The following is a 27603-nucleotide window of genomic DNA, read 5'->3' as shown; positions in this document are numbered from 1 at the left end:
TAACAACCTCGGTGGTTCAGTGATGACCCCCCTGACTGCGATCTTTGACAATAATTGTCAAAGATCGGCTACACTGTATACAGACTGCTCTGCACTGTATATGGGCCACTGTCAAGGATCGTAGCCAGGTGGGATGTAGACACTAAACCCACCTGCTGTTCTCTTTGGAGCGAATAGCTCTTTGCTGACCCCTGTCATCCAGACAATTAAAATGATTGGCCGAGAATTAACAGAGGAGGCCTCAGGCTGTTTCCACTAATAGGCCGGTTATCGGGAAACCAACAGTGAGCGTATGGTATATACACCTCCAATTCCAACTCATGGAATATGTGTATATACCCCCGTACAGACACCTCTAACTCCACGATAACCCAAGACTACTCGCCAGACTGACTGGACTCCTGACAGGAAGCATATAGCTTCAGGGTGCGGTTTACAGAACCAAAGGAACAGAACTATTACATTTTATATTTAATCCAGAACGATAGGCAGTGTTTATATAAAAAAAAATATACAAAAGATTTTACAAAGGGGACAAAAAAATACAGCCTACACAGTTACATAAAATAATAAGGAATAGCAAAAGAAACTTACTAAGGCTCTCACAAAGATGAGTCAATTTAGCCGAAGGAGAGCTCTTCGATTGGAGACCTTCAGTGAATGGGATTTATGCATACACAGATGTGTACCTCTCTACAGGAATACAGATCATAATTCGGCTTGACCTTTTATCAGCACCTAAGTTACACCAACACATCCCACTTGATAACCTCACGTGGGCAGTGTTGTGGAATCTTCTCAGCCCCTCAGGATTTTATGAAATTCCCAAGTTATGTTCCCTCCTGACAGCAGAAGTTCGAGATGGTTGCCATATTTTTTGAGATTTTACCTTTCCCCAGAGACCAAACATGACATGGCTGTTGTCCGTTATCTGGATACTAGTGATTTGGGGTTTATAGGCAGGTGTTACAGTTACACGGTACAGCGTGACTTGGCTGAGTTTTTTCCCTTACTACAGAACATTTTCCTTATGCATAACATTCACATTCACAGTATGAACCTTTGCAATGCATGACATATCCGATCTGAGAAGGTTGTCAGGAAGATATTGGGCAACCAACCGTCCCAGATCAGTCCCAATAACACATTTGTAGGGAGATTCGACACCTCCAATTCCCTTATACCCCGCAACCCAATCCAGTAAAACCCGAGCCATCAGTAAGGGACGGGGAACACCCCCAAATCAAGTGACAGGGTCTTCCCAGGGATGAGTTTTTCCAGTAACACAAACTCAGGCTGGATGAGGGTTTGTTCTGCGCTGGTGTCCTTGAGCCCAACAGTAATGGTGTTGCCCACTGTCATAGAAAATAAGAATCTCCCCCCCCCCCCCCCCTCCTCTTCCTCTCCCCATTATCGACTATCTGTCAAGAGTAAAAGAAGCTCTCCATGGAAATCGTAGCACACACAGGAGAGGTGACAAACTCAATTGCCCATTCAAATTAACATACAAATGTATTTCCTAGAGGCACAGGCTGGTGATAAATATACATCTAGGTGAGAAGGATGCAGTTCCTGGCTTCAAAATAATTCTCTCACCCCCAGGGCATCCCCCATTTGCTCAACAGAAATCTACAGTCTCGCCGGCACCGACACAAAATATGGAATATCGGAAGTTCTATACTTCCGATAGTAATGGGACACATACTTTTAGCGGCCGGGTCAGCTAAGGAACAATATGCATAATTTTCCGAATCTGTGAGCCCTTCTGGTGAGCTATAATGCAAAAGTACCAGAATAACAGACCGTAGTCACGTCATGTCCAGTCTCTACAGAAAGGTAAATTTGTAATACAAAATAGGGCGTCGCTTGCGAGCGTCTGCGATCAACCAGCGAGAAGTTATCGCTGAAATTAAATATTTTAATAACATAAAGGGTGGAGCCCCACCCACGTGATGTCATCACAGGGGGTGTGTGGGCAGGTCCCCCCCTTCGGCATAACAGACCCAGCTGAAGATGGATCCATACTCATGTTGGAAGTTTACATATTTATGTGTAGCACGGGTCACGTTCGCTGAACGGGCATCAGAGTGCTTCCCTCCAGCTAAATTGAATCGTGTCTGCGATCTTTATAGTAATTTCTTCTGTAATCCCATTTATTTTTGTGTAACTGCATATGTATTGTATTGTCTCCTTTTGTAAAACCATTTGTATATTTTTCATAAACACTGCCTCCCTTTTGGATTAAATATAAAATGTAATAGTCCTGTTTCTTTTGTCCTGTAATCGTTCCTCCCCCGAAGCCATATACGCTACCATAAAGCAGGCATCCGATCAGGCCTGTATTATATTTTAAAATTGGATGTACTGGCAGGGCCACTGGGGGTGGTTGTCGGCTTACCCCCCTTCCAGCTGGCGACAGCTGACTTCCGCACCTCTGACATATAATTGCCCTCATAAGTGTCGGCGATCTGTGCTGCTTTGGCTCCCGGTCCAGTACGAACTGTCGCACCTCCACAGGGCAAAGATGAAGATACTGGTCCTTCACCATCAGATCCTTCAGGCCCTCGAAGGTGGTAACGGACAGTCCTTGGACTATAGCGGTCATGCGGTCCACGCTGGTGGGCTCGGAGCTTTTTGTGGTACACCTCAGGAGTAAGCTGGTACTGTTTTATTAGGGCCTACTTGATGGCCTCATAGTCTCTTTCTTGGTCACGAGGGAGAGAGGTGAACACCTCCAGAACTTTTCCTCTGAGCCCTGGGGTTAAATATTGGTCCCACTGGTACTCAGGCAGCTGGTACTGCTTGCAGGCTTTTTCAAACCCCCTTAGAAATATGTCCAAGTCCTCGTCCTTGTCCATTACAGGAAAATGCTCAGGACGGGGTTTAAAGGTGGAAACGTTACTAGACTCACTGCTCGATGGGGAAGATCTCTGCATCTGAATTTGGGCTAACTCCAGCTGGTACTGATGTTTGGATCGAGCCTGTAACTCAGCCTCTTGGTCAGCTTGGGCCTATTGCTCTGCCTACTCTTGGAATTGCTGAATCCGCTTCAGACGTCCCTCACGATCATCTGCATCAAGTTGCTTCATAGCCATCTGCAGGTGGGGGTCCACACTACCCTGGTTGCGGGTATAGCTGGCACTCACAGGTTGGACCTCTGCAGCAGCGCCACCTGCTCCTTGGCTGGCCGACCCTTCATCAGGGCTCTGGTGACTGTCTTGTCACATTGATACAGTTCAGCAATCATTTTGTTCCTGGTTTTGGCCATGGAATCAATCTGTCTCAGCGTACAGAGGGCAATAAGAGCGACCTTGGACTGTTGGTTATACCAGGGCTCTACATCCGCCTTCATTGCTGAACAAAAGATAGGACAGAAAAACAAGAGAAGAGGGGAGGGGTGTAACTGCTAAATGTACAGTGTCATTCCAGATAAAAAATAATAAAAACAATGAGTCTGATTCCTCAAAACTTTGCACTGAATTCTTTCAAGAACCGTCCAAGTTTTCAGTGACCGGAATGATTACTCAATCCAGCCACTGATTTGTAATATCCCATCGCTTGCCACCAATTGTCAACGATCGCAGTCAGCAAGGTCGTCACGGACGACCCCCCCCTCCTGACGGCGATCTTTAACAGTTGGTGGCTGTCGTAGAAAATAATATTTCTAAAGCCACTGTAGTGAAGGGGCATTCACCCCCTCCCTCCTTTCTCACACAGATTTGCAGTAGGATAGAGAGCTTGCAATGTACCAACCTCTTAATAGGATCACACAGGTATCACATGGTGTAGTGAGGAATCCGCATTAAAATGCAGTATGTCTTTTGTGAAAGGCTGAGATTTATAGAATGGACAGGTAATTGGGCAGGAAAGGTCTTTTCCAAAACGCCGGGTAACAATAGGGACATGTATTTACACATAGACAGAGAAGTGGGAGAAGCCGCTTTTGTCCACAGGAAATACATCATGACTTGAAATTACACTTTTGTCCCTTTAATGGAAATATTACCTCTGCAGCCAGTCGAGCCGCCATCAGTGAAAAGTTTAAAATATCGGGGTCTGCATGGATCTGATAGTGATGGGATATACATTTTCAGCTTCAGGGCTAGTAGGGGAAGAATATGCATATTTTTTCATAACTGTGACACCTGCCTATAAGCCCCAAATCCATAGTGCCCAGATAACTGACACCAGCCATATCATGTTAGGTCTCTGGGGAAAGGTAAAATCCCGATGAAAAATAATACAGCGATCTCAAACTTCTGCGATCGTCAGGAATGGAGATATCCCATAAGTCCAAAATTTCATAAAATCCTGAAAAGCTGAGAACATCTCACAACCCAGCCCACGTGAGGTCATCAAGGGGGGGTGTGTAGGTGTAACTCAGGTGCGGATAAAAGGTCAAGACAAATTATGATCTGTGTTCCTGTAGACAGATACACTTCGGTGTATGCATGAATCCCGTTCACTGAACGTCTCCAATCGAAGTAATTCCCTTCGCTAGCTGAGCCATCTTAGTGGTCGGCGTAGTAAGTTTCTTTTGTTTTATCCTTTTATTTTATGTAATTGTACATGATGTATTGTTTTGTTCCCTTTGTAATATCTTTTGTATATTTTTTTATAAACACTGCCTATCGTTCTGGATTAAATACAAAAAAGTAATAGTTCTGTTCCTTTTGTTCTGTAAAACGCGCCCCGAAGCCATATGCTTCCTGTCAGGCGTCCAGTCAGCCTGTAAAAGGGACTGGTGGTAGCAGCGAGTAGTACTTGGGTTATCATGGAGTTAACGGTGACTGGAGGGTGTGTATATACACATATTCCATACTTTGGAGTCGGACGTGTATATACCATACTCTGTGTTAGTTTTCCGATAACCGGCCTATTAGAGGAAACAGCCTGCAGCCCCCTCCGTTAATGGTCGGCCAGTCGTGTAATTGTCTGGATGATAGGGGTCAGCAGAGAGCTGTTTGCTCCAAAGATAAAAGTGAGTGGGTTCAGTGACGGGTCCCCCCTGGCTGCAATCTTTGACAGTGGCCCATATACAGTGCAGAACAGCCTGTATATAGTGTAGCCTATACAGTGGGTACAGAAAGTATTCAGACCCCTTTACATTTTTCACTCTGTTTCATTGCAGCCATTTGGTAAATTCTAAAAAGTTCATTTTTTTCTCATTAAAGTCCACTCTGCACCCCATCTTCACTGAAAAAAAAAACAAATGTAGAAATTTTTGCAAATTTATTAAAAAAGAAAAACTGAAATATCACATGGTCATAAGTATTAAAGTGTAGCCTATATAAAATGAAAATTAGCTTATATACATTGTACAATGGCCCATATACAGAGCAGAGCTGCCTATATACATTGCAGAGTGTCATATACACAATGCATAGCTGCCTATATACAGTGTAGAGCTGGTCATGTGCAGTTCAAAGCACCCCATATACAGTGCAGAGCAGCCTATATACAGTGTAGAGTGGCTCAATCACAGGGCAGAGCTACACTGTGTATACAGTGAAGAGCTGCACTATAGATATACAGTACAGACCAAAAGTTTGGACACACCTTCTCATTTAAAGATTTTTCTGTATTTTCTTGACTATGAAAATTGTACATTCACACTGAAGGCATCAAAACTATGAATTACCACATGTGGAATTATATACTTAACAAAAAAGTGTGAAACAACTGAAAATATGTCTTATATTCTAGGGTCTTCACAGTAGCCACCTTTTGCTTTGATGACTGCTTTGCACACTCTTGGCATTCTCTTCATATATTTGTCCAAAAGAGATACTCCATCTTTTACCGCGGCTTTTAAAGATCTTACTAAATCATTTAAAGATCAAACCACGTCATGGTGGGAGGTACAAACTTTAGAAAGTTATCTGAAGGCAGGGATTGTTCCCAGACATCTGAGAATGTCGCTCCAACCCCCCTTTAGATACAAGAACCCTAACCTCTTAAACCGGTGGGAGAAGGAGGCAACGGAAAGCTCTTCGAGATTCATGAGGTTGCTTTTAGAAGAAGAGAAGCAGACACTTATAGCCCTGAACGACTCTTAAAACACAAGTAGACATTACAAAAAAATTTGCATCTGAACCTGACTTTGCATCTAAGGAGACCACCCAACAGAATACTCTGGAGAAATGTCAGCACCACTTAAAAGAACGTAAACATAATGCTTTGTGAGAGATCTTCAAGAGTTTACAGAGAACAAGGCATATAACTTCCCGACGTATAGGGGTTCTAGATAGCAAGAGACTGATATTTCGTCTACAGACACAGAAGCCTCCGACCCCGAGACTAGGTATAAATCACAGAGGGAAAGACAAAGGGGCAGAGGGAATAGGAATAATAACAGGAGGTCCTCAGTTAGAGGGCATTTTTTAGAGGAGGGGTATCCACTCAGGAGTCGTTTCAATTTGTCCAACCCACAGGGTCTGTAAATGACTTCCAGGTTATTAATCTCTCCTCCAGGACCCTTAATGTACATGAGATGGGGGTTCTGAGTAAGGCGCTTACTTTTGTACCAACAACTGACTATAAATGATTTGATGCGGTGAAAGATGTGAACCTATTTGTTCGTAAGATTAAATGGAGGAAACATTTTGTTCCGATGAACAAACTCACTTGTTCCGATCTGGGGGTATCCGATGATTTACTGGTTGACATTAGGACTCTTTTTGATTTGGGTTTACCAGACCCTAATTTTGAGGGTAGGGGGTCCCTTCACTGATCTACATTTGAAAAGTACCAATATGCCGCCACCACAGGTTGATGTTGGCCCCATTGTTGTGTTTCTGGACCTGGTCACAGAAGACCTGACCGCCTTGGAAAAAAAACAAAACAAGATATAAATATAATGTGACAAAACTCGAGATGCTGGCTTTATGTAATCTGGAAGGGGATCAGTCAATTACTATTAAGCCCTCAGATAAAGGGGGCAATGTTGTGGTTATGGATTCCAAAAATTACCATCAGATGTGCCTGAATATTTTGCGTGATAAAGATTGCTATAGGGTCGTGAAGGGTAATCCTACTGGTGAATATATGGATGATCTGAAATTGTTGGCATCTGAGGGCCTGACTAGTGGGGTTATCAGTAAGAAGGAATTTGATTTTATCTGCCCTAAATTCCCTATAATGGCCACTTTTTATAGTCTCCCCAAGGTGCATAAGGGGACGAGTCCTTTGAAAGGACGTCCTATAGTGGCAGGGGTGGACAGTCTTACCCAAAATTTGGGTGTGTATCTTGATAAAATCTTGAGACCATTTGTTATTGGCCTTAATTCACACAGAGATACCAGTGACCTATTGAGAAAATTGAATGGCATATCTGGGGATCCCGATGTAATGCTGGCTAGTATTGACGTGGAATCCCTATATTCATCAATTCCCCATGAAAAGGGCCTGGAGGCGGTGGAATACTTCTTGCGTAGCAGAGGATGTCAATTCGCCGACCACAATGAGTTTATTAAAAAGTCTTATCAAGTTTTGCCTGAACAGAAACGTTTTTCTATTTGACGACCAGTACTTCCACCAGCTCAGGGGGACGGCAATGGGGAGTCCCTGCGCCCCATCATACGCCAATCTTTACCTGGGCTGGTGGGAGGAAACAATTGTGTTTGGGGAATGTCCTGTGGAAGGTAGTGAGAGGATATCCCTATGGATACGGTATATCAATGATATCCTAATTTTTTGGAAGGGGGACTCCATACAATTTGATACTTTTGTGAAGGTGGTCAACAAAAATAGTTTTAATTTGCGGTTTACATGTGAAATAGGCATCAATACTTTACCTTTTCTGGACATTTTGCTGTGTAAGAAGGACGGTAGTATCTCTACCTGTACATACCGTAAAAAAAAGCTACAAATTCACTATTGAAATGGGAGAGCAATCACCCCTTGCCCTTGAAGAAAGGGATCCCAAAGGGCCAGTATCTGAGGGTCCGTAGAAATTGTTCAGATAATGCGGTTTTTGATCAGCAGGCCTCTGAATTACGGGATAGATTCATTTGAAAGAGGATACCCCAAAAAAGTTCTAGCTAAGGTCTATGAGGTAACCCTGGCGAAGTATCGTACGACTCTTCTTTATCCATCCTCACAGGATCAGGAAGTAAATGACACATGTGGAGTGATTACTATCTACTCAAATAAGGCACATGAGGTCAGAAAAACTCTCCAGAAACACTGGAAGATCCTTCAGATGGATGAAGATATAGGGAGCTATGTCAAGTCCACCCCACAGATTACATACCTTAGGGGTAGATCCCTTCGAGATAGGCTTGTACATAGCCACTACGTTGGTAGAGCGGGTACCGAATGGCTTAGAGCAACTGGCAAGGGGTGCTTTAAATGTAGTGGATGTGTGGCATGTAAGGTGATCACACAAAGTAAAACTTTTGAGAGTAAGGTGACTGGAGAAATACACTATATTAACTCCTTCATAAATTGTAGATCCAAAGGGATTATTTACAAAGCCACATGTCAATGTAATATCGAATATGTGGCTAAAATGAAGAGAAGACTCAGGAGGCGTATGGGTGAACATCTGCGGGATATTGTTAATAAAAAGGACACACCCTTGGCTAAACAGGTTAACACCATGCATGAGGGCAAAGTTGATTCGGTCAGGTTCATAGGTATTGATAAGGTCAAGTTTCCCCAGAGAGGTGGGGATTGGGATAAGGCTCTACTTCAGAGAGAGGCCAGATGGATGCACTATCTGCGTACGCTGGCACCTAGTGGACTGAATGAACAAATCTCGTATAAATGTTTCCTTTAGGTTGAGGGACAATCTAGGGAAAGGAGTGTAGGGACAGCCGCCGTTGAGTGGGGGCGCCACTGCGCAGGTCTAGGGTGCCAACCTCCGCTGTCAGGTAGGGATGAGGACCTAGGGTCAGTGTAGAAAAGATCCTGTGTGCCATTCTTTATCCTTTTGGCCTCATATATAGGGTTTCCATTTCGCCAGGGTTTCCTTAATTTTTTAGAAATATACCATTTATTTGCCTGCCCCATTGTGTGTGTGTTTTTTTTCTCTACCCCGTACTTCAGATGCTGTCCTTTGGTTTAACCTTTTGGGTAATGTTCCAAATTGTTTGTTGTGGACAAATATATGTGGGTTCTAGCCTTCTAGCTATGCCTGCTTAGCTGTCTGGTGAAGATAGCCCTATGGTGGGACGACGGATGCTTCCTTTTTCTTAAGTCGATTTGCTATAAATAAGTTGGTCCCATTATTTGATATTTTGCTGCGTGATAAGAGTGGCGAATATATCTGAATGGAGGTGAGGAGGTGGACTATATCCCCTAGTTTTTTGACTTTGGTAGTGGATTGCTTTTTTCCTCCTCCCTCGCCAACCACCGCTCTGTAAAATCCAGATTAGGATTGGAGGTTTTTGTTTCTATGAAGCGCCAGTGTAGTGTTCAGGATGCGCCTCATTAATGCATACATGCGTTCCAATAACCGGAAATAGGGAGGACGTCACCGGATGTGATGTCAGCGAGATGCTGTATGCACTCCACCTGGATGGTGGATGCGTTCTGAATACCGGATATACCAGCCCACGTCACCGGATGTGATGTCAGCGAGATGCTGTATGCGTTCCACCTGGATGGTGGATGCGTTCTGAATACCGGATATACCAGCCCACGTCACCAGATGTGATGACAGCGAGATGCTGTATGCGTTCCACCTGGATGGTGGATGCGTTCCAGATACCGGATATACCAGCCCACGTCACCGGATGTGATGTCAGCGAGATGCTGTATGCGTTCCACCTGGATGGTGGATGTGTACCATATACCGGATATACCAGCCCACGTCACCGGATGTGATGTCAGCGAGATGCTGTATGCGTTCCACCTGGATGGTGGATGTGTACCATATACCGGATATACCAGCCCACGTCACTGGATGTGATGTCAGCGAGATGCTGTATGTGACGCGCCCCCTGGGCCTGTGCTGCTGCTGATGTGCAGGGGGAATACCCGGATCGCTGGGGGTTGTAGTTCTCCGTGGCGGTGATCCGGTCCGTGCCCAGGGTGGTCAAACCAGTGGCAGTCTAAATGTTGTAATAAGTGTCCGACTACGCCACCCGTGGATTGCGGTCAGTGGGGACCGCCGCTGCGCTGCAGACCGCTGAGGCTGATGTTGTTTGCGCAGCTGAGTATGGGATGACTCCCCACGGGAGAAGTATTGCCTCAGGGCAGCTAATGTGAGAGATGATGGGAGTGATGGTGTGAGGGTCCCAGTGCTAGTGGTGCTGGAGCGGCAAGGAATCACAGAGACGTGTGGTGCAGTTTCCAAAGCTTTACTCAGTTGTTGCTCCGGTCACTTCGGCCAGCAGTGACCGCCCGAGCCGTGCTGCGTCCACCAGGTGAGGGACTCGGGCAACTCCCAAGCAATTCCAGAGTGTGGCTGAAAGCTCCCCTCTCTTCCTTTCTACTGGCCGTCCCCACCAGTGACCCACCTTTGTCCAGCTTCCTCGGGCCTTCTGTTGGTGAAACCTCTCTCCGGTCTCCCTGACCCTATGCGGTATGCCTTTCTGGTGGATGTAGTGAGGGGTCGCACCAAGATGTGGTCACGACCTCCGGTTTTGGCTGAGGATTATTCGCCTCCACCAATTCGGGTTCCGGTACCCTGCTCTGCCGACCCTTCACCCAGTATCGCCTCTGGGAATATGGGGTTCCTTCTGCCTTCGTGTCTCTGGGCCTTTCTTTGTGTTCCTTGCCTCCTTTCTCCTCCGTTTCAGTTCCTTTCTTACTTTCCTTTCCGTTCCTTCTCCTCTCTCTTTCTGCTGTTTCTGGCCTCCACTCCAGGCCTGCCTCTGGAGCTGGGCCCAGACTGAGCCACAGCTCCCTGTCAGCCCTCTCTGGCTGAACTCCTGTCTTCTTCTCCTCCTCTCTGAACTGAACCGGACTGAACCCTGATCTAAGATGGTGCCCACCTTATATACCTTCCTCTATGTGTGAGCCCAGGTGACTAGCAACCAATGGGCTCCTACCTATGCCCAGAAACCCACCCCTATCTGCTCCTACACCACTGGGTTTTCCTCCCCCTCCCCACTCCAGCCAGGAACAGAAGCTGTCGTGCCTGCACTCTGTCTAGTGGGAGCACCGTTGAGCTGTCCCTCGGAAATGGGGTGTGTGTGGTGCATGCAGCCTACTGAGCCCCGGTCCACACTCCATCCTTACCCGGGAGTGGAATATCACACCTCTGGTTCGAGGTGCAATACCCCTGTAGCAGCCGAGTCCTCGGGGTGCTACATTCCCCCCTGGTAAATCACAGCACGTCCTCGGGCTGGAAAAGAGCAAAGACAATTTAAAACATACAAATTTTTAAAGTGCACTCATATATAAGACATTAACTTTTCACTCATCCCTTTATGGGAGGTACTTTTTTTTTTTTTTTTTTTTTTTAACGTTACTGGTATAAAACATTTTTATAAAACATTCTACTAATGCCACTGGAACTCTTTTTGCAAAACACCATATAAAACTTTTGGCATTACTATTTTAGCAGCATATTAAACTTTCCATTATAAGACATTTTCAAATAAACATTTTCAAAACCTATTCTTGAGCTCTGGCCGCTGTGCAACTTGCGACCAGGTAAAAGTGCAACAGTCCATTTTAATCCGCCTTGAGGTAGACGTTGCGGTTCTTGTATAAAACCAGTAGGGGGCGCTTTAAGAAGCGCAACTATGTACAAGGGTATGGCCGCTCTCAGTCCTCGGCCAGTGGGAATAGGGGAATGGCTGCTCACAGTCCTCAGCCTGGTTAGGGATTAGGGGCACACAGGTAACAGTTCACACAATCAACCATTTCACGACAGTTCTTGTACCCCGACGGGTAACTATATACAGTTCCACTTTACCATTCTCTAATAATGGTGTCCTCCTTGTTCTTCCGGGTAGTCTTCAGGTCCGTCTGGACCCTCGGTGTACTCTGTTTCTGGGCGGTACTGTAGTTCCTCCTCCGTGAGCCTGTGAACGTGGAGGGCGTACGGTCCCTTGGCACCCTTGTGCCGGGTGAAGGTGACCACATCACCCGGGTAGAGATCACGTCCGCGGTGTCCCTCCGGCAGGTGGCTCTCGACATCCCTGCGGGTGACAAAGACGTCGCCGGGGGTTCGATGGTCTCGGATAAAGCCCCAGCCATGCTCCAGCTGGAACTTTATTACGGTCCCGTTGACTCGGGGACCGCGGGCGGCTCGGGGATCTTGTCGGGCCCTGCGCTTCTGCTCCGCGCTCCGGGCCTGCAGCTGTTCTTCTCGGATTCGCCTCTCCCGCCGTTCCCTTTCAAATACCTCCAGCTGTTGACGGCAGCACTCTTCACGCCGGGCTGCGTCCGCCCGGGTCTCCTGGGTGAACCCTATGAGATTCTCACCGGTGGGGTCCCATGCAAACTGGGCATGCTCCAGCGGAAGCGGAGCGATTTTGGCGGGCTCCGGAGCCGGGATCAGAGGCTCACACAGGGGCCGTTCCCTCCGGAGACGGGGGTTGACGTACTCCGGTGGCGACACGAAGGGCAGCCCGTCCGGGCTGGTATGTTGCGCATAGAGATCTGCGCCCAAGGGTGGCACCACGGGTCCCGATCGGGGAGCAGCGCCCCGGGTTACTCGGCCTTGCGACCAGGCCGGGGAACTTCCGGTTGGGTCTGGGGGTGGCACTGTTGAGGAAGAGGGCGCTGGAGGGGCAGCGGCGCCCGGGTTCACCAGGCCTTGCGACCAGGCCGGTGGTACTTCCTCTTTTGCCGCGCCCGGGGTCGAGGGGTGTGGCGCGGAACGGGGCGTGACCGCGGCTCCTGCCGCTTGAGGCCTAGTTGGGAGCAGTGGCGGCGCGGCAACGGGTGTGGTGAGTAGGGCTTCGGGCTCTGCGACGGGAGGCTGGGGCAGGCTTACGGCTGCTGGGCTCGGGGTGATGACGTCCCCATTACCTGCCTCAATCCTTGCGGCTCCCTCCGCGGCATCGTCTCCGGCCTTCGTCCCTCCTGCACCATCCTCAGAGGCAGACGTGCTCCATGTTGCGGGTGGCGCTTCCTGCCGGCGGGTTCCAGCCTGCCGGGCCATCTCCCTTCTCCACTCGGCCAGCGCATCCTGCTGTGCCCGGGCCATCCTCCGGTCCAAGTCCTCCAGCGCAGCCTGTGCCCGCTCCGGATCTCTGGGGAGCTGTGCCAGGATCTCCACTAGGCTGTCTGGCGGTGCGGCCTGCAGCAGGCTCCGGACCAAGGTGTTGGCACTGCTGGACGCTTCCTCCATTCCCGGGTGCGGTCTGTCCAGACTGATCCAGAGCGCACCCTCCCCCACAGTTTTCTTCACTTCCCGCCCCCATTGGGGGTGGTCCTGGGGCAACTTGGTGACAGTCAGTTTCAAGGGCAGCCCTCCCACGCTGATGGACATCTCCACTGCTGCATTCATGGCTGGTGGGGGCGGGCTCCTTTGGCGCCACTCTGGGACCTGGCCCACGATGGGAGGTGGCTTCCTGCTGTCCTTTGGTGCGCACATAATGGCGTCCGCTCTGCCAGGGCGGGAAAAACTGATGAAGATGGCGGGAAACGGTCCAAGATGGCATCTGATGGCGGGAATCGGCTCCGGATGGCGGGAAACGACTCCGGACGGCGGGAAACTTCTTTTTAAGGTACATGTGCAGTTTTCTTCAGGCACGCAATACCCGCTTGTGGCGGGTTGGTAACGATCCTGCCGACTACGCCAAAGTTGACGCGCCCCCTGGGCCTGTGCTGCTGCTGCTGTGCAGGGGGAATACCCGGATCGCTGGGGGTTGTAGTTCTCCGTGGCGGTGACCCGGTCCGTGCCCAGGGTGGTCAAACCAGTGGCAGTCTAAATGTTGTAATAAGTGTCCGACTACGCCACCCGTGGATTGCGGTCAGTGGGGACCGCCGCTGCGCTGCAGACCGCTGAGGCTGATGTTGTTTGCGCAGCTGAGTATGGGATGACTCCCCACGGGAGAAGTATTGCCTCAGGGCAGCTAATGTGAGAGATGATGGGAGTGATGGTGTGAGGGTCCCAGTGCTAGTGGTGCTGGAGCTGCAAGGAATCACAGAGACGTGTGGTGCAGTTTCCAAAGCTTTACTCACAGTTGTTGCTCCGGTCACTTCGGCCAGCAGTGACCGCCCGAGCCGTGCTGCGTCCACCAGGTGAGGGACTCGGCCAACTCCCAAGCAATTCCAGAGTGTGGCTGAAAGCTCCCCTCTCTTCCTTTCTACTGGCCGTCCCCACCAGTGACCCACCTTTGTCCAGCTTCCTCGGGCCTTCTGTTGGTGAAACCTCTCTCCGGTCTCCCTGATGCCTTTCTGGTGGATGTAGTGAGGGGTCTCACCAAGATGTGGTCACGACCTCCGGTTTTGGCTGAGGATTATTCGCCTCCACCAATTCGGGTTCCGGTACCCTGCTCTGCCGACCCTTCACCCAGTATCGCCTCTGGGAATATGGGGTTCCTTCTGCCTTCGTGTCTCTGGGCCTTTCTTTGTGTTCCTTGCCTCCTTTCTCCTCCGTTTCAGTTCCTTTCTTACTTTCCTTTCCGTTCCTTCTCCTCTCTCTTTCTGCTGTTTCTGGCCTCCACTCCAGGCTTGCCTCTGGAGCTGGGCCCAGACTGAGCCACAGCTCCCTGTCAGCCCTCTCTGGCTGAACTCCTGTCTTCTTCTCCTCCTCTCTGAACTGAACCGGACTGAACCCTGATCTAAGATGGTGCCCACCTTATATACCTTCCTCTATGTGTGAGCCCAGGTGACTAGCAACCAATGGGCTCCTACCTATGCCCAGAAACCCACCCCTATCTGCTCCTACACCACTGGGTTTTCCTCCCCCTCCCCACTCCAGCCAGGAACAGAAGCTGTCGTGCCTGCACTCTGTCTAGTGGGAGCACCGTTGAGCTGTCCCTCGGAAATGGGGTGTGTGTGGTGCATGCAGCCTACTGAGCCCCGGTCCACACTCCATCCTTACCTGGGAGTGGAATATCACACCTCTGGTTCGAGGTGCAATACCCCTGTAGCAGCCGAGTCCTCGGGGTGCTACATATGCACTCCACCTGGATGGTGGATGCGTTCTGAATACCGGATATACCAGCCCACGTCACCGGATGTGATGTCAGCGAGATGCTGTATGCACTCCACCTGGATGGTGGATGCGTTCTGAATACCGGATATACCAGCCCACGTCACCGGATGTGATGTCAGCGAGATGCTGTATACGTTCCACCTGGATGGTGGATGCGTTCTGAATACCGGATATACCAGCCCACGTCACCGGATGTGATGTCAGCGAGATGCTGTATGCGTTCCACCAGGATGGTGGATGAGTTCCAAATACCGGATATACCAGCCCACGTCACCGGATGTGACGTAGCGGCGTGTTGTGAGCGCAGCCGATTAAAGGAGACATCGTGTAGGAAGTGAGAGGTGGAACCCCGGGTCTTCTGAGAGGAGGATAAGGGCTGATTGTAATGGTGGAGACCCTCAGTTCAGTTTTCAGTCTCCCCTGATGAATGTATTTGGGAGGAAACGCGTTGGGAGCAGGATTCCTCCAATACTCCTTGGTCTTGAATAATAGGATGACATTATACCAGGATGAATCAAGCCATGATGCACTATAGGATTGGGTGAGATTGTTTCATTATGGTTGGTACAATAACCCGAAGGATTTTTTTAGTGAGGCTTTGTTGATTTTCCCTGACATGGTCCACGGTACCTTTTTTTATGTATAAAGGGCGTGTGGGATTTCACTGTATACCTAAGGTTATGGATAATGTATTGCACACTCCTGTGAGTCGCAGGATTTATATAGGTGCCAGGTTGGTGAATATTATCTTGACCTATTATACACCTTTTGAGCGCATACATGGTATCTCTCTATGATTGTTACTAAAAATGTCAACCAACACTAGTAAGGTAATATTCAATTGTATGATCCTCTGTGTTCTGGATGAACTGAGGCTGGCTCTTCTAAACCCTATATACAGTACAGACCAAAAGTTTGGACACACCTTCTCATTTAAAGATTTTTCTGTATTTTCATGACTATGAAAATTGTACATTCACACTGAAGGCATCAAAACTATGAATTACCACATGTGGAATTATATACTTAACAAAAAAGTGTGAAACAACTGAAAATATGTCTTATATTCTAGGGTCTTCACAGTAGCCACCTTTTGCTTTGATGACTGCTTTGCACACTCTTGGCATTCTCTTGATGAGCTTCAAGAGGTAGTCACCAGAAATGGTTTTCACTTCACAGGTGTGCCCTGTCAGGTTTAATAAGAGGGATTTCTTGCCTTATAAATGGGGTTGGGACCATCAGTTGTGTTGTGCAGAAGTCTGGTGGATACACAGCTGATAGTCCTACTGAATAGACTGTTAGAATTTGTATTATGGCAAGAAAAAAGCAGCTACGTAAAGAAAAACGAGTGGCCATCATTACTTAAAGAAATGAAGGTCAGTCAGTGCGAAAAATTGGGAAAACTTTGACAGTGTCCCCAAGTGCAGTTGCAAAAACCATCAAGCACTACAAAGAAACTGGCTCACATGAGGACCGCCCCAGGAAAGGAAGACCAAGAGTCACTTCTGCTTCTGAGGATAAGTTTATCCGAGTCACCAGCCTCAGAAATCGCAGGTTAACAGTAGCTCAGATTAGAGACCAGGTCAATGCCACACAGAGTTCTAGCAGCAGACACATCTCTTCAACAACTGTTAAGAGGAGACTTTGTGCAGCAGACCTTCATGGTAAAATAGCTGCTAGGAAACCACTGCTAAGGACAGGCAACAAGCAGAAGAGACTTGTTTGGGCTAAAGAACACAAGGAATGGACATTAGACCAGTGGAAATCTGTGCTTTGGTCTGATGAGTCCAAATTTGAGATCTTTGGTTCCAACCACCGTGTCTTTGTGCGACGCAGAAAAGGTGAACGGATGGACTCTACATGCCTGGTTCCCACCGTGAATCATGGAGGAGGAGGTGTGATGGTGTGGGGGGGCTTTGCTGGTGACACTGTTGGGAATTTATTCAAAATTGAAGACATACTGAACCAGCATGGCTACCACAGCATCTTGCAGCGGCATGCTATTCCATCCGGTTTGCGTTTAGTTGGACCATCATTTATTTTTCAACAGGACAATGACCCCAAACACACCTCCAGGCTGTGTAAGGGCTATTTGGCCAAGAAGGAGAGTGATGGTGGGCTACGCCAGATGACCTGGCCTCCACAGTCCCCAGACCTGAACCCAATCGAGATGGTTTGGGGTGAGCTGGACCGCAGAGTGAAGGCAAAAGGGCCAACAAGTGCTAAGCATCTCTGGGAACTCCTTCAAGATTGTTGGAAAACCATTTCCAGTGACTACCTCTTGAAGCTCATCAAGAGAATGCCAAGAGTGTGCAAAGCAGTCATCAAAGCAAAAGGTGGCTACTCTGAAGAACCTAGAATAAAAGACATATTTTCAGTTGTTTCACACTTTTTTGTTAAGTACATAATTCCACATGTGGTAATTCATAGTTTTGATGCCTTCAGTGTGAATGTACAATTTTCATAGTCAAGAAAATACAGAAAAATCTTTAAATGAGAAGGTGTGTCCAAACGTTTGGTCTGTACTGTACATGTCCCCATCCTGGTATATATGGCCCCCATCTTAATCCTAGTATGCATGGCCCCCCTCATCCTGGTATGTATGACACCCCTCATCTCCAGCCTGATATACCTGGCTCCCTATCCCTCGCCTGGTGTGCATGGCCCCCCTCATCCCCAATCCTGGCATGCATGGCCCCCCTCATCCCCAATCCTGGCATGCATGGCCCCCCTCATCCCCAATCCTGGCATGCATGGCACCCCTCATCCCCAATCCTGGTATGCATGGCACCCCTCATCCCCAATCCTGGTATGCATGGCACCACCCCTCATCCCCAATCCTGGTATGCATGGCACCACCTCTCATCCCCAATCCTGGTATGCATGGCACCACCCGTCATCCCCAATCCTGGTATGCGTGGCACCACCCGTCATCCCCAATCCTGGTATGCGTGGCACCACCCGTCATCCCCAATCCTGGTATGCGTGGCACCACCCGTCATCCCCAATCCTGGTATGCGTGGCACCACCCGTCATCCCCAATCCTGGTATGCGTGGCACCACCCGTCATCCCCAATCCTGGTATGCGTGGCACCCCTCATCTCCAGCCTGATATACCTGGCTCCCTATCCCCCAATCCTGGTATGCATGGCCCCCTCACCCCCAATCCTGGCATGCGTGGCACCACCCCTCACCCCCAATCCTGGCATGCGTGGCACCACCCCTCACCCCCAATCCTGGCATGCGTGGCACCACCCCTCACCCCCAATCCTGGCATGCGTGGCACCACCCGTCATCCCCAATCCTGGTATGCGTGGCACCACCCGTCATCCCCAATCCTGGTATGCGTGGCACCACCCGTCATCCCCAATCCTGGTATGCGTGGCACCACCCGTCATCCCCAATCCTGGTATGCGTGGCACCACCCGTCATCCCCAATCCTGGTATGCGTGGCACCACCCGTCATCCCCAATCCTGGTATGCGTGGCACCACCCGTCATCCCCAATCCTGGTATGCGTGGCACCACCCGTCATCCCCAATCCTGGTATGCGTGGCACCCCTCATCTCCAGCCTGATATACCTGGCTCCCTATCCCCCAATCCTGGTATGCATGGCCCCCTCACCCCCAATCCTGGCATGCGTGGCACCACCCCTCACCCCCAATCCTGGCATGCGTGGCACCACCCCTCACCCCCAATCCTGGCATGCGTGGCACCACCCCTCACCCCCAATCCTGGCATGCGTGGCACCACCCGTCATCCCCAATCCTGGTATGCGTGGCACCACCCGTCATCCCCAATCCTGGTATGCGTGGCACCACCCGTCATCCCCAATCCTGGTATGCGTGGCACCACCCGTCATCCCCAATCCTGGTATGCGTGGCACCACCCGTCATCCCCAATCCTGGTATGCGTGGCACCACCCGTCATCCCCAATCCTGGTATGCATGGCACCCCTCATCTCCAGCCTGATATACCTGGCTCCCTATCCCCCAATCCTGGTATGCATGGCCCCCTCACCCCCAATCCTGGCATGCGTGGCACCACCCCTCACCCCCAATCCTGGCATGCGTGGCACCACCCCTCACCCCCAATCCTGGCATGCGTGGCACCACCCCTCACCCCCAATCCTGGCATGTGTGGCACCACCCCTCACCCCCAATCCTGGCATGCGTGGCACCACCCCTCATCTTCAGCCTGATATACCTGGCTACCTATCCCTCTTCTGGTGTGTATGGCCCCCTCATCCCACAATCCTGGTATGCATGGCACCCCTCATCTCCAGCCTGATATACCCAGCTACCTATCCCTCTCCTGGTGTGCATGGCCCCCTCATCCCCAATCCTGGTATGCATGGCCCCCTCATCCCCAATCCTGGTATGCATGGCACCCCTCATCCCCAATCCTGGCATGCGTGGCACCACCCCTCACCCCCAATCCTGGCATGCGTGGCACCACCCCTCACCCCCAATCCTGGCATGCGTGGCACCACCCCTCACCCCCAATCCTGGCATGCGTGGCACCACCCCTCACCCCCAATCCTGGCATGCGTGGCACCACCCCTCACCCCCAATCCTGGCATGCGTGGCACCACCCCTCATCTTCAGCCTGATATACCTGGCTACCTATCCCTCTTCTGGTGTGTATGGCCCCCTCATCCCACAATCCTGGTATGCATGGCACCCCTCATCTCCAGCCTGATATACCCAGCTACCTATCCCTCTCCTGGTGTGCATGGCCCCCTCATCCCCAATCCTGGTATGCATGGCCCCCTCATCCCCAATCCTGGTATGCATGGCACCCCTCATCCCCAATCCTGGAATGCATGGCCCCCTCATCCCCAATCCTGGTATGCATGGCCCCCTCATCCCCAATCCTGGTATGCATGGCCTCCTCATCCCCCAATCCTGGTATGCATGGCACCCCTCATCTCCAGCCTGATATACCTGGCTACCTATCCCTCTTCTGGTGTGTATGGCCCCCTCATCCCCCAATCCTGGTATGCATGGCACCCCTCATCTCCAGCCTGATATACCCAGCTACCTATCCCTCTCCTGGTGTGCATGGCCCCCTCATCCCCAATCCTGGTATGCATGGCACCCCTCATCTCCAGCCTGATATACCCAGCTACCTATCCCTCTCCTGGTGTGCATGGCCCCCTCATCCCCCAATCCTGGTATGCATGGCACCCCTCATCCCCCAATCCTGGTATGCATGGCACCCCTCATCCCCCAATCCTGGTATGCATGGCACCCCTCATCCCCCAATCCTGGTATGCATGGCACCCCTCATCCCCCAATCCTGGTATGCATGGCACCCCTCATCCCCCAATCCTGGTATGCATGGCACCCCTCATCCCCCAATCCTGGTATGCATGGCACCCCTCATCCCCCAATCCTGGTATGCATGGCACCCCTCATCCCCCAATCCTGGTATGCATGGCACCCCTCATCCCCCAATCCTGGTATGCATGGCACCCCTCATCCCCCAATCCTGGTATGCACGGCACCCCTCATCCCCCAATCCTGGTATGCACGGCACCCCTCATCCCCCAATCCTGGTATGCACGGCACCCCTCATCCCCCAATCCTGGTATGCACGGCACCCCTCATCCCCCAATCCTGGTATGCACGGCACCCCTCATCCCCCAATCCTGGTATGCACGGCACCCCTCATCCCCCAATCCTGGTATGCACGGCACCCCTCATCCCTCAATCCTGGTATGCATGGCACCCCTCAGCCCCCAATCCTGGTATGCATGGCACCCCTCAGCCCCCAATCCTGGTATGCATGGCACCCCTCAGCCCCCAATCCTGGTATGCATGGCACCCCTCAGCCCCCAATCCTGGTATGCATGGCACCCCTCAGCCCCCAATCCTGGTATGCATGGCACCCCTCAGCCCCCAATCCTGGTATGCATGGCACCCCTCAGCCCCCAATCCTGGTATGCATGGCACCCCTCAGCCCCCAATCCTGGTATGCATGGCACCCCTCAGCCCCCAATCCTGGTATGCATGGCACCCCTCAGTCCCCAATCCTGGTATGCATGGCACCCCTCAGCCCCCAATCCTGGTATGCATGGCACCCCTCAGCCCCCAATCCTGGTGTGCATGGCACCCCTCATCCCCCAATCCTGGTGTGCATGGCCTCCTCATCCCCCAATCCTGGTATGCATGGCACCCCTCATCTCCAGCCTGACATACCTGGCTCCCTATCCCCCAATCCTGGCTTGCATGGCCCCCTCATCCCCAATCCTGGTTTGCATGGCCTCCTCATCCCCCAATCCTGGTATGCATGGCCTCCTCATCACCCAATCCTGGTATGCATGGCACCCCTCATCTCCAGCCTGACATACCTGGCTCCCTATCCCCCAATCCTGGTGTGCATGGCCCCCTCATCCCCAATCCTGGTTTGCATGGCCTCCTCATCCCCCAATCCTGGTATGCATGGCACCCCTCATCTCCAGCCTGATATGCCTGGCTACCTATCCCTCTCCTGGTGTGTATGGTCCCCTCATCCCCCAATCCTGGTATGCATGGCACCCCTCATCTCCAGCCTGATATACCCGGCTACCTATCCCTCTCCTGGGGTGAATGGCCCCCTCATCCCCCAATCCTGGTATGCATGGCACCCCTCATCTCCAGCCTGATATACTCGGCTACCTATCCCATTCCTGGTGTGCATGGCCCCCTCATCCCCCAATCCTGGTGTGCGTGGCCCCCTCATCCCCCAATCCTGGTGTGCATGGTTCTCCCATGTTTGGAGGAAAAAAGTGCATCTTTTAGTCCGAAAAATACGGCATTTTGTGACCGCCCATAATCCGTTCTTAAGGTAGATTTGTAAGATTGTACAGAATATGTGATGATTATCATTTTCATATGCAGGTTGAAATTTGGTGATTAAACAGAAACACCCGCGTATGGGGATTTAAACTGGGTGAGGAACAGTTATACTCTGCATTAAAGGTGAGATTGTGGAAGACAGTTTCATATCACAGGTCAAACACCATGAGAAGACTGAGCACAGAAACAAGACACCAGGTAGTTATACTGCATCAGCAAGGCCTATCCCAAGCAAAGATTTCAAAGCAGACTGGGGTTTCGAGATGTGCCGTTCAAGCTCTTTTGAAGAAGCATCAAGAAATGGGCAACGTTGAGGACCGTAGACGCAGTGGTCGGCCAAGGAAACTTAGTGCAGAAGATGAAATACAAATCATGCTTACTTCCCTTCTGAATCAGAAGATGTCGAGCAGTGCCATCAGCTCAGAACTGGCAGCCACCAGTGGGATCCAGCTACACCCATCTACTGTTCGGAGAATTCTGTCCAGAAGAGGAAGAATTGCAGCCAAAAAGCCAAGCCTTCGACATGAGAACAAGTCCAAACAAGTCGACTATTCAGAAAAACAAGAGGTATCTGCAGTTATGGAGACGTTATATGTGGGGTTGTGGATGGTGAGGGATTATATGTTGGGGGTGTAGATATAGCGGTATTACATGTAGGAGGTGTATGGAAGTATTATATGTCGAGGTTGTAGATGAAAAGGTATTATACGTAGATGTTGAGGTATTAGGAGGGTGGTCTCCTCCTTGCTCAGTAGATTTGGCCTCGGGTGGTCCGCTCCTGCTCTAGCATTCTCTTTCCCCGCAGGACTGGACTATGAGCTCCATGACTGGGACTTTCACTTCTGATGAGCGCCAGGAGTTCTGCGGCTTCTTTGACCAGATTGTGAAGGATCTGACTGCGGAGGATTGGGGTCACCCTGAGATTGGCGATGCGGTGTTGCGCTTGCGGCAGGTGAGATTAGTTTTTGGGTGGAGACGTCTTGCCACGGTCCTTCTGTGTCTTACGTGGCGGTTTATTTTTCAGGTACTGGAGTATAACGCTGCCGGGGGGAAGTGTAATCGTGGGATGACCGTCTTGGCCTCGTATTTGGAGCTAGTGGGTCCCGAACTGCAGAAGGACGAGAACATCCAGAGGGCACTGGCGGTGGGCTGGTGTGTGGAGCTGGTAGGTGTGCCCACCCTGCATCTCCTGTCCTGTGACTCCCGGACCTCTCCCTCCTCATCGTCTCGTCTCTTTTAGCTCCAGGCTTTCTTCCTGGTTGCTGATGACATTATGGATAACTCTGTGACCCGTCGCGGGCAGCCATGCTGGTACAGGAGGGTAGGTGGTTATAGAGGAGGGGGATATGCTGTTACACGATGGGTATGCTGATCATACTTCTCCTCCTCTTGTAGGCCGGCATCGGACTGGACGCCATCAATGATTCCTTCCTACTGGAGGCCTCCATATACCGCGTCCTGAAGAAGCACTGCCGACGGCAGCCATATTACCTCAGCCTGCTGGAGCTTTTCCTGGAGGTGAGAAGGGACCTCCACTCATCACCCCCAGATCTTGAGAGGCAATGAACCTGGCAGCATGTTCCACTGTGCGGTGAGGGGGGAGCGCTGTGCCTGGATGTACGTATCACTGCGGGGAGGGGGGGCGCTGTTCCTGGGTGTACGTATCACTGCGGGGAGGGGGGGCGCTGTTCCTGGGTGTACGTACAACTGTGCAGGGATGGGGGGGCGCTGTTCCTGGGTGTACGTACAACTGTGCAGGGATGGGGGGGGCGCTGTTCCTGGGTGTACGTACAACTGTGCAGGGATGGGGGGGCGCTGTTCCTGGGTGTACGTACAACTGTGCAGGGATGGGGGGGGCGCTGTTCCTGGGTGTACGTACAACTGTGCAGGGATGGGGGGGCGCTGTTCCTGGATGTACATAACACTGTGCTGGGGGCGCTGTGCCCGGATATATGTACCACTGTGCGGGTAGGGGGACGCTGTTCCTGGATGTACGTAACACTGTGGGGGGGACAGGGGCGCTGTGCCTGGATGTACGTACCACTGCGAGGGTAGGGGGGCGCTGTGCCTGGATGTACGTACCACTGCGAGGGTAGGGGGGCGCTGTGCCTGGATGTACGTACCACTGCGAGGGTAGGGGGGCGCTGTGCCTGGATGTACGTACCACTGCGAGGGTAGGGGGGCGCTGTTCCTGGATGTACGTAACACTGTGGGGGGGACAGGGGCACTGTGCCTGGCACTCACTCGATCTTCTGCTCGCAGACCTCCTATCAGACGGAGCTGGGGCAGGCGCTGGACCTGATCACGGCTCAGCCGGGGAAGGTTGATCTGGATCGGTACACAGAGAGTAGGTGAGGGACGCCCCGTATTCCTGCGCAGTTGCTGCAGACTTCAGCGTCTCACACCCGTCTGCGTTCTAGGTATAAGTCCATTGTGAAGTACAAGACGGCCTTCTACTCCTTCTACCTGCCGGTGGCTGCCGCCATGTATATGGTGAGTCTGTGGGGCTGATGTACCGGCGGGGGATGGGGCAGTGAGAAGTTACCTGTCTTCTCTTCTCGCAGGCCGGAATAGACAGCGAGGATGATCACCAGAACGCCAAAACTATCCTGCTGGAAATGGGCGAGTTCTTCCAGATCCAGGTGAGGCAGGTGATGGTGGGGTGCGGTGACCCCAATATTCATATGTAGTAATGTCTCTGTGTGTGGTCAGGATGATTATCTGGACTGTTACGGGGACCCCAGCATCACAGGGAAGATCGGGACCGACATCCAGGACAACAAATGCGGCTGGCTGGTGGTGGAGGCGCTGAAGAGAGTGACCCCCGAACAGCGGGATGTCCTCCAGGTAAAGAGGGGCGCAGGCTGCCCTGCTGTACACTACGTGTCACTCTACCAGAGAGTAGCCGTCACCTCCGCCGTACACTACATCACACCCCACCAGAGAGGAGCTGCCACCTCCGCTGTACACTGCATGACACCCCACCAGAGAGGAGCCATCACCTCCGCCGTACACTACATCACACCCCACCAGAGAGGAGCTGCCACCTCCGCTGTACACTGCATGACACCCCACCAGAGAGGAGCCATCACCTCCGCCGTACACTACATCACACCCCACCAGAGAGGAGCTGCCACCTCCGCCGTACACTACATCACACCCCACCAGAGAGGAGCTGCCACCTCCGCCGTACACTACATCACACCCCACCAGAGAGGAGCTGCCACCTCCGCCGTACACTACGTGTCGCCCTATGTCAAAGATCGCAGACGGGGGTTGTGCTGAACCCACCCGCTGTTATCTTTCTTTCACAAACAGCTCTCTGCTGCCCCCTATCACCAGGACAATTACACAATTGACCGATGATTAACGGAGGCTGCCTCAGGCTGTTTCCACTACTTGACCAGTTATTGGAGAACTAACAGTGAGCGTACGGTATTTACACCTCCGGTTCCAACGCATGGAGAATATATATATTCCCCCCCCCCCCCCCGCTGTGGTCACTGCTAACTCCACGATGACCTTAGAACTACTCGCTGATACCACCAATTGTTTTTTTACAGGCCGATCGGACCTCTGGTTTCTACTAGCGTATAGCTTTCAGGATTTTGGTTTACAGAACAAAAGGAACATAACTATTACATTTTAAATTTAATCCAGAACGATAGGCAGGGTTTATAAAAAATATACAAAAGATTTTACAATAGGGACAAAACTATACAGAATATACAATTACATAAAATAAAAGGACAAACAAAAGAAACTTAATACGCTGATCACCGAGATGAATCAGCTTTGCGAAGGAGAGCACTTCGATTGGAAATATCCGGTGTGTGCATCCTTCTACAGGAACACTGATCATAATTTGCCTTGCCCTTTTATCCACACCTAAGTTACACCAACACACTCCTCTTGATGAATCATAACAGGGCTGGTCATTGGACGTGGCTTCAGTGTCAGAAAATTATGATATTCTCAATATTCACAATATCTTCACTTCTGATGACCACAGGCATTAGATATTGCTGTCATATTTTTTTATCATGATTTTACCTTTCCACAGCTAAGAATCATGGCATGGTTAATGTCAGTGATCTGCTCACTATTTATTTGGAGCTTATGAGCAGGTGTCACAGTTATGGAAAAATATGCATGTTCTTCCCCTTTTAGTCATGAAGTTGAAAATGTATGTCCCATCAGTATCGGATCTATACAAACCCCAATATTCATAACTTTCCATCGGAGACACAAAGTCTGGATAAGTTATTTTATCATAGCAAATCATCCTGGAAAAGAGCCTCCTTTAATCAAACAAACACCAGACTTCATGTCTATTCTCAGCAAGTACACCAGTCTTCATTACCTGTCCACACCAGGAAGTCTGGGATTCCAAGAGGAGTTTTAATTCGTCTTATCACTTCTCAGCTATACATAATTTCCTCAATTCCCATATGTCAACTGTGTAATTCTACTTCAAGGAGGCTCTTAGATTGCAAGCTCTTTCTCCTTGAGAGATTCTGTATGAGAGAGGAGGGGGATGCCTGCCCCCTCCCGGGAGATGTTATGGATTTTAATGTTTTCTATGACACCCCACCAGAGAAGAGCCGCCACCTCCCCCGTACACTACATCACACCCCACCAGAGAGGGGCTGTCGCTTCTGTCATACATTACATCAAACCCCACCAAGAGAGGAGCAGTCACCTCCGCTGTACACTACATCACACCCCACCAGATATCAGGGCCGGCAGCCTGGTGGGCTTCACGCCATCTCCGGTCCCGTCAATTAACCCTTGCTTTTCTGAACAGGAGAACTATGGGCAGGATGACACAGAGAAGGTGCAGCGAGTGAAGCAGTTGTATGAGGAGCTGGACCTCTCGGTGGTCTACACGCAGTACGAGGAGGACAGTTACCAGCGACTGCAGACCCTCATCTCTCAGCATGCCAATGGTCTGTCCAAAGAGATTTTCCTGGGGCTGGCACGTAAAATCTACAAAAGGCAGAAGTGAAGCCACAAACTGTATATAACCCCCACCCAGAGGGGCTTCTCCTGCCGGTCCCAGTAGGACGCCCTCTTCCATGACTGATGGCTGACATCGGGGGACAGGCAGTGCCCTTTTTCATTGCCCGGGGGCATGTCTCTGTATCAGTGTAAAACATTGGTATTCTGGGAGGTTTGGAACTGTTCTCTGTACTAAGGACCCACATCATCCAAGACCACGTGTCTGTAAATGGTCGTAGCCACGACTCCTGATGGGTTAGATGTGAATGAGGAAATAAAGTACAATGATTTTCTACAAGTAGAACCCTGCCTCTTCTGCACTGTTAATCCACCTGCACTGAGCCGAAGACCCTCCGCCACCGATCACATATACTGAACTTATAGCCGCCTGTAGTGCCACCGATCACATATACTGAGCCTAACAGCCGTGTCTAGTGCCACCTATCACATATACTGAGCCTAGCAGCAGTCTCTAGTGCCACCGATCACATATACTGAGCCTAGCAGCAGTCTCTAGTGCCACCGATCACATATACTGAGCCTAGCAGCAGTGTCTAGTGCCACCGATCACATATACTGAGCCTAGCAGCCGTGTCTAGTGCCACCGATCACATATACTGAGCCTAGCAGCCGTGTCTAGTCCCACCGATCACATATACTGAGCCTAGCAGCCGTGTCTAGTCCCACCGA

At 50.7% G+C, this 27603-nt stretch overlaps 1 protein-coding gene across 2 annotated transcripts in view; it reads left to right on the top strand.

Annotated features, from left to right (window-relative positions):
- The window catches only part of LOC141152698 (farnesyl pyrophosphate synthase-like), a 99543-nt gene extending 72326 nt beyond the window's left edge, over window positions 1-27217 (top strand). For both annotated transcript variants that reach the window (XM_073637275.1, XM_073637274.1), the window contains exons 2-11: window positions 21955-22479; window positions 22718-22864; window positions 22937-23077; window positions 23153-23233; window positions 23308-23430; window positions 24175-24263; window positions 24333-24405; window positions 24477-24554; window positions 24625-24759; window positions 26720-27217. In XM_073637275.1, coding sequence (XP_073493376.1) covers window positions 22078-22479; window positions 22718-22864; window positions 22937-23077; window positions 23153-23233; window positions 23308-23430; window positions 24175-24263; window positions 24333-24405; window positions 24477-24554; window positions 24625-24759; window positions 26720-26920 — 1470 coding nt within the window. In that variant the 5' untranslated portion in view covers window positions 21955-22077 and the 3' untranslated portion in view covers window positions 26921-27217. The remainder of the gene's footprint in view (window positions 1-21954; window positions 22480-22717; window positions 22865-22936; window positions 23078-23152; window positions 23234-23307; window positions 23431-24174; window positions 24264-24332; window positions 24406-24476; window positions 24555-24624; window positions 24760-26719) is intronic.
- Window positions 27218-27603: the final 386 nt, after the last annotated feature.

This window comes from Phyllobates terribilis, unplaced genomic scaffold (assembly GCF_046119375.1).
Source record: "Phyllobates terribilis strain yellow unplaced genomic scaffold, ASM4611937v1 Scaffold_6__1_contigs__length_29720123, whole genome shotgun sequence".
Lineage (NCBI taxonomy): Eukaryota > Metazoa > Chordata > Amphibia > Anura > Dendrobatidae > Phyllobates > Phyllobates terribilis.
This window is presented reverse-complemented; position numbering and strand designations above follow the sequence as displayed.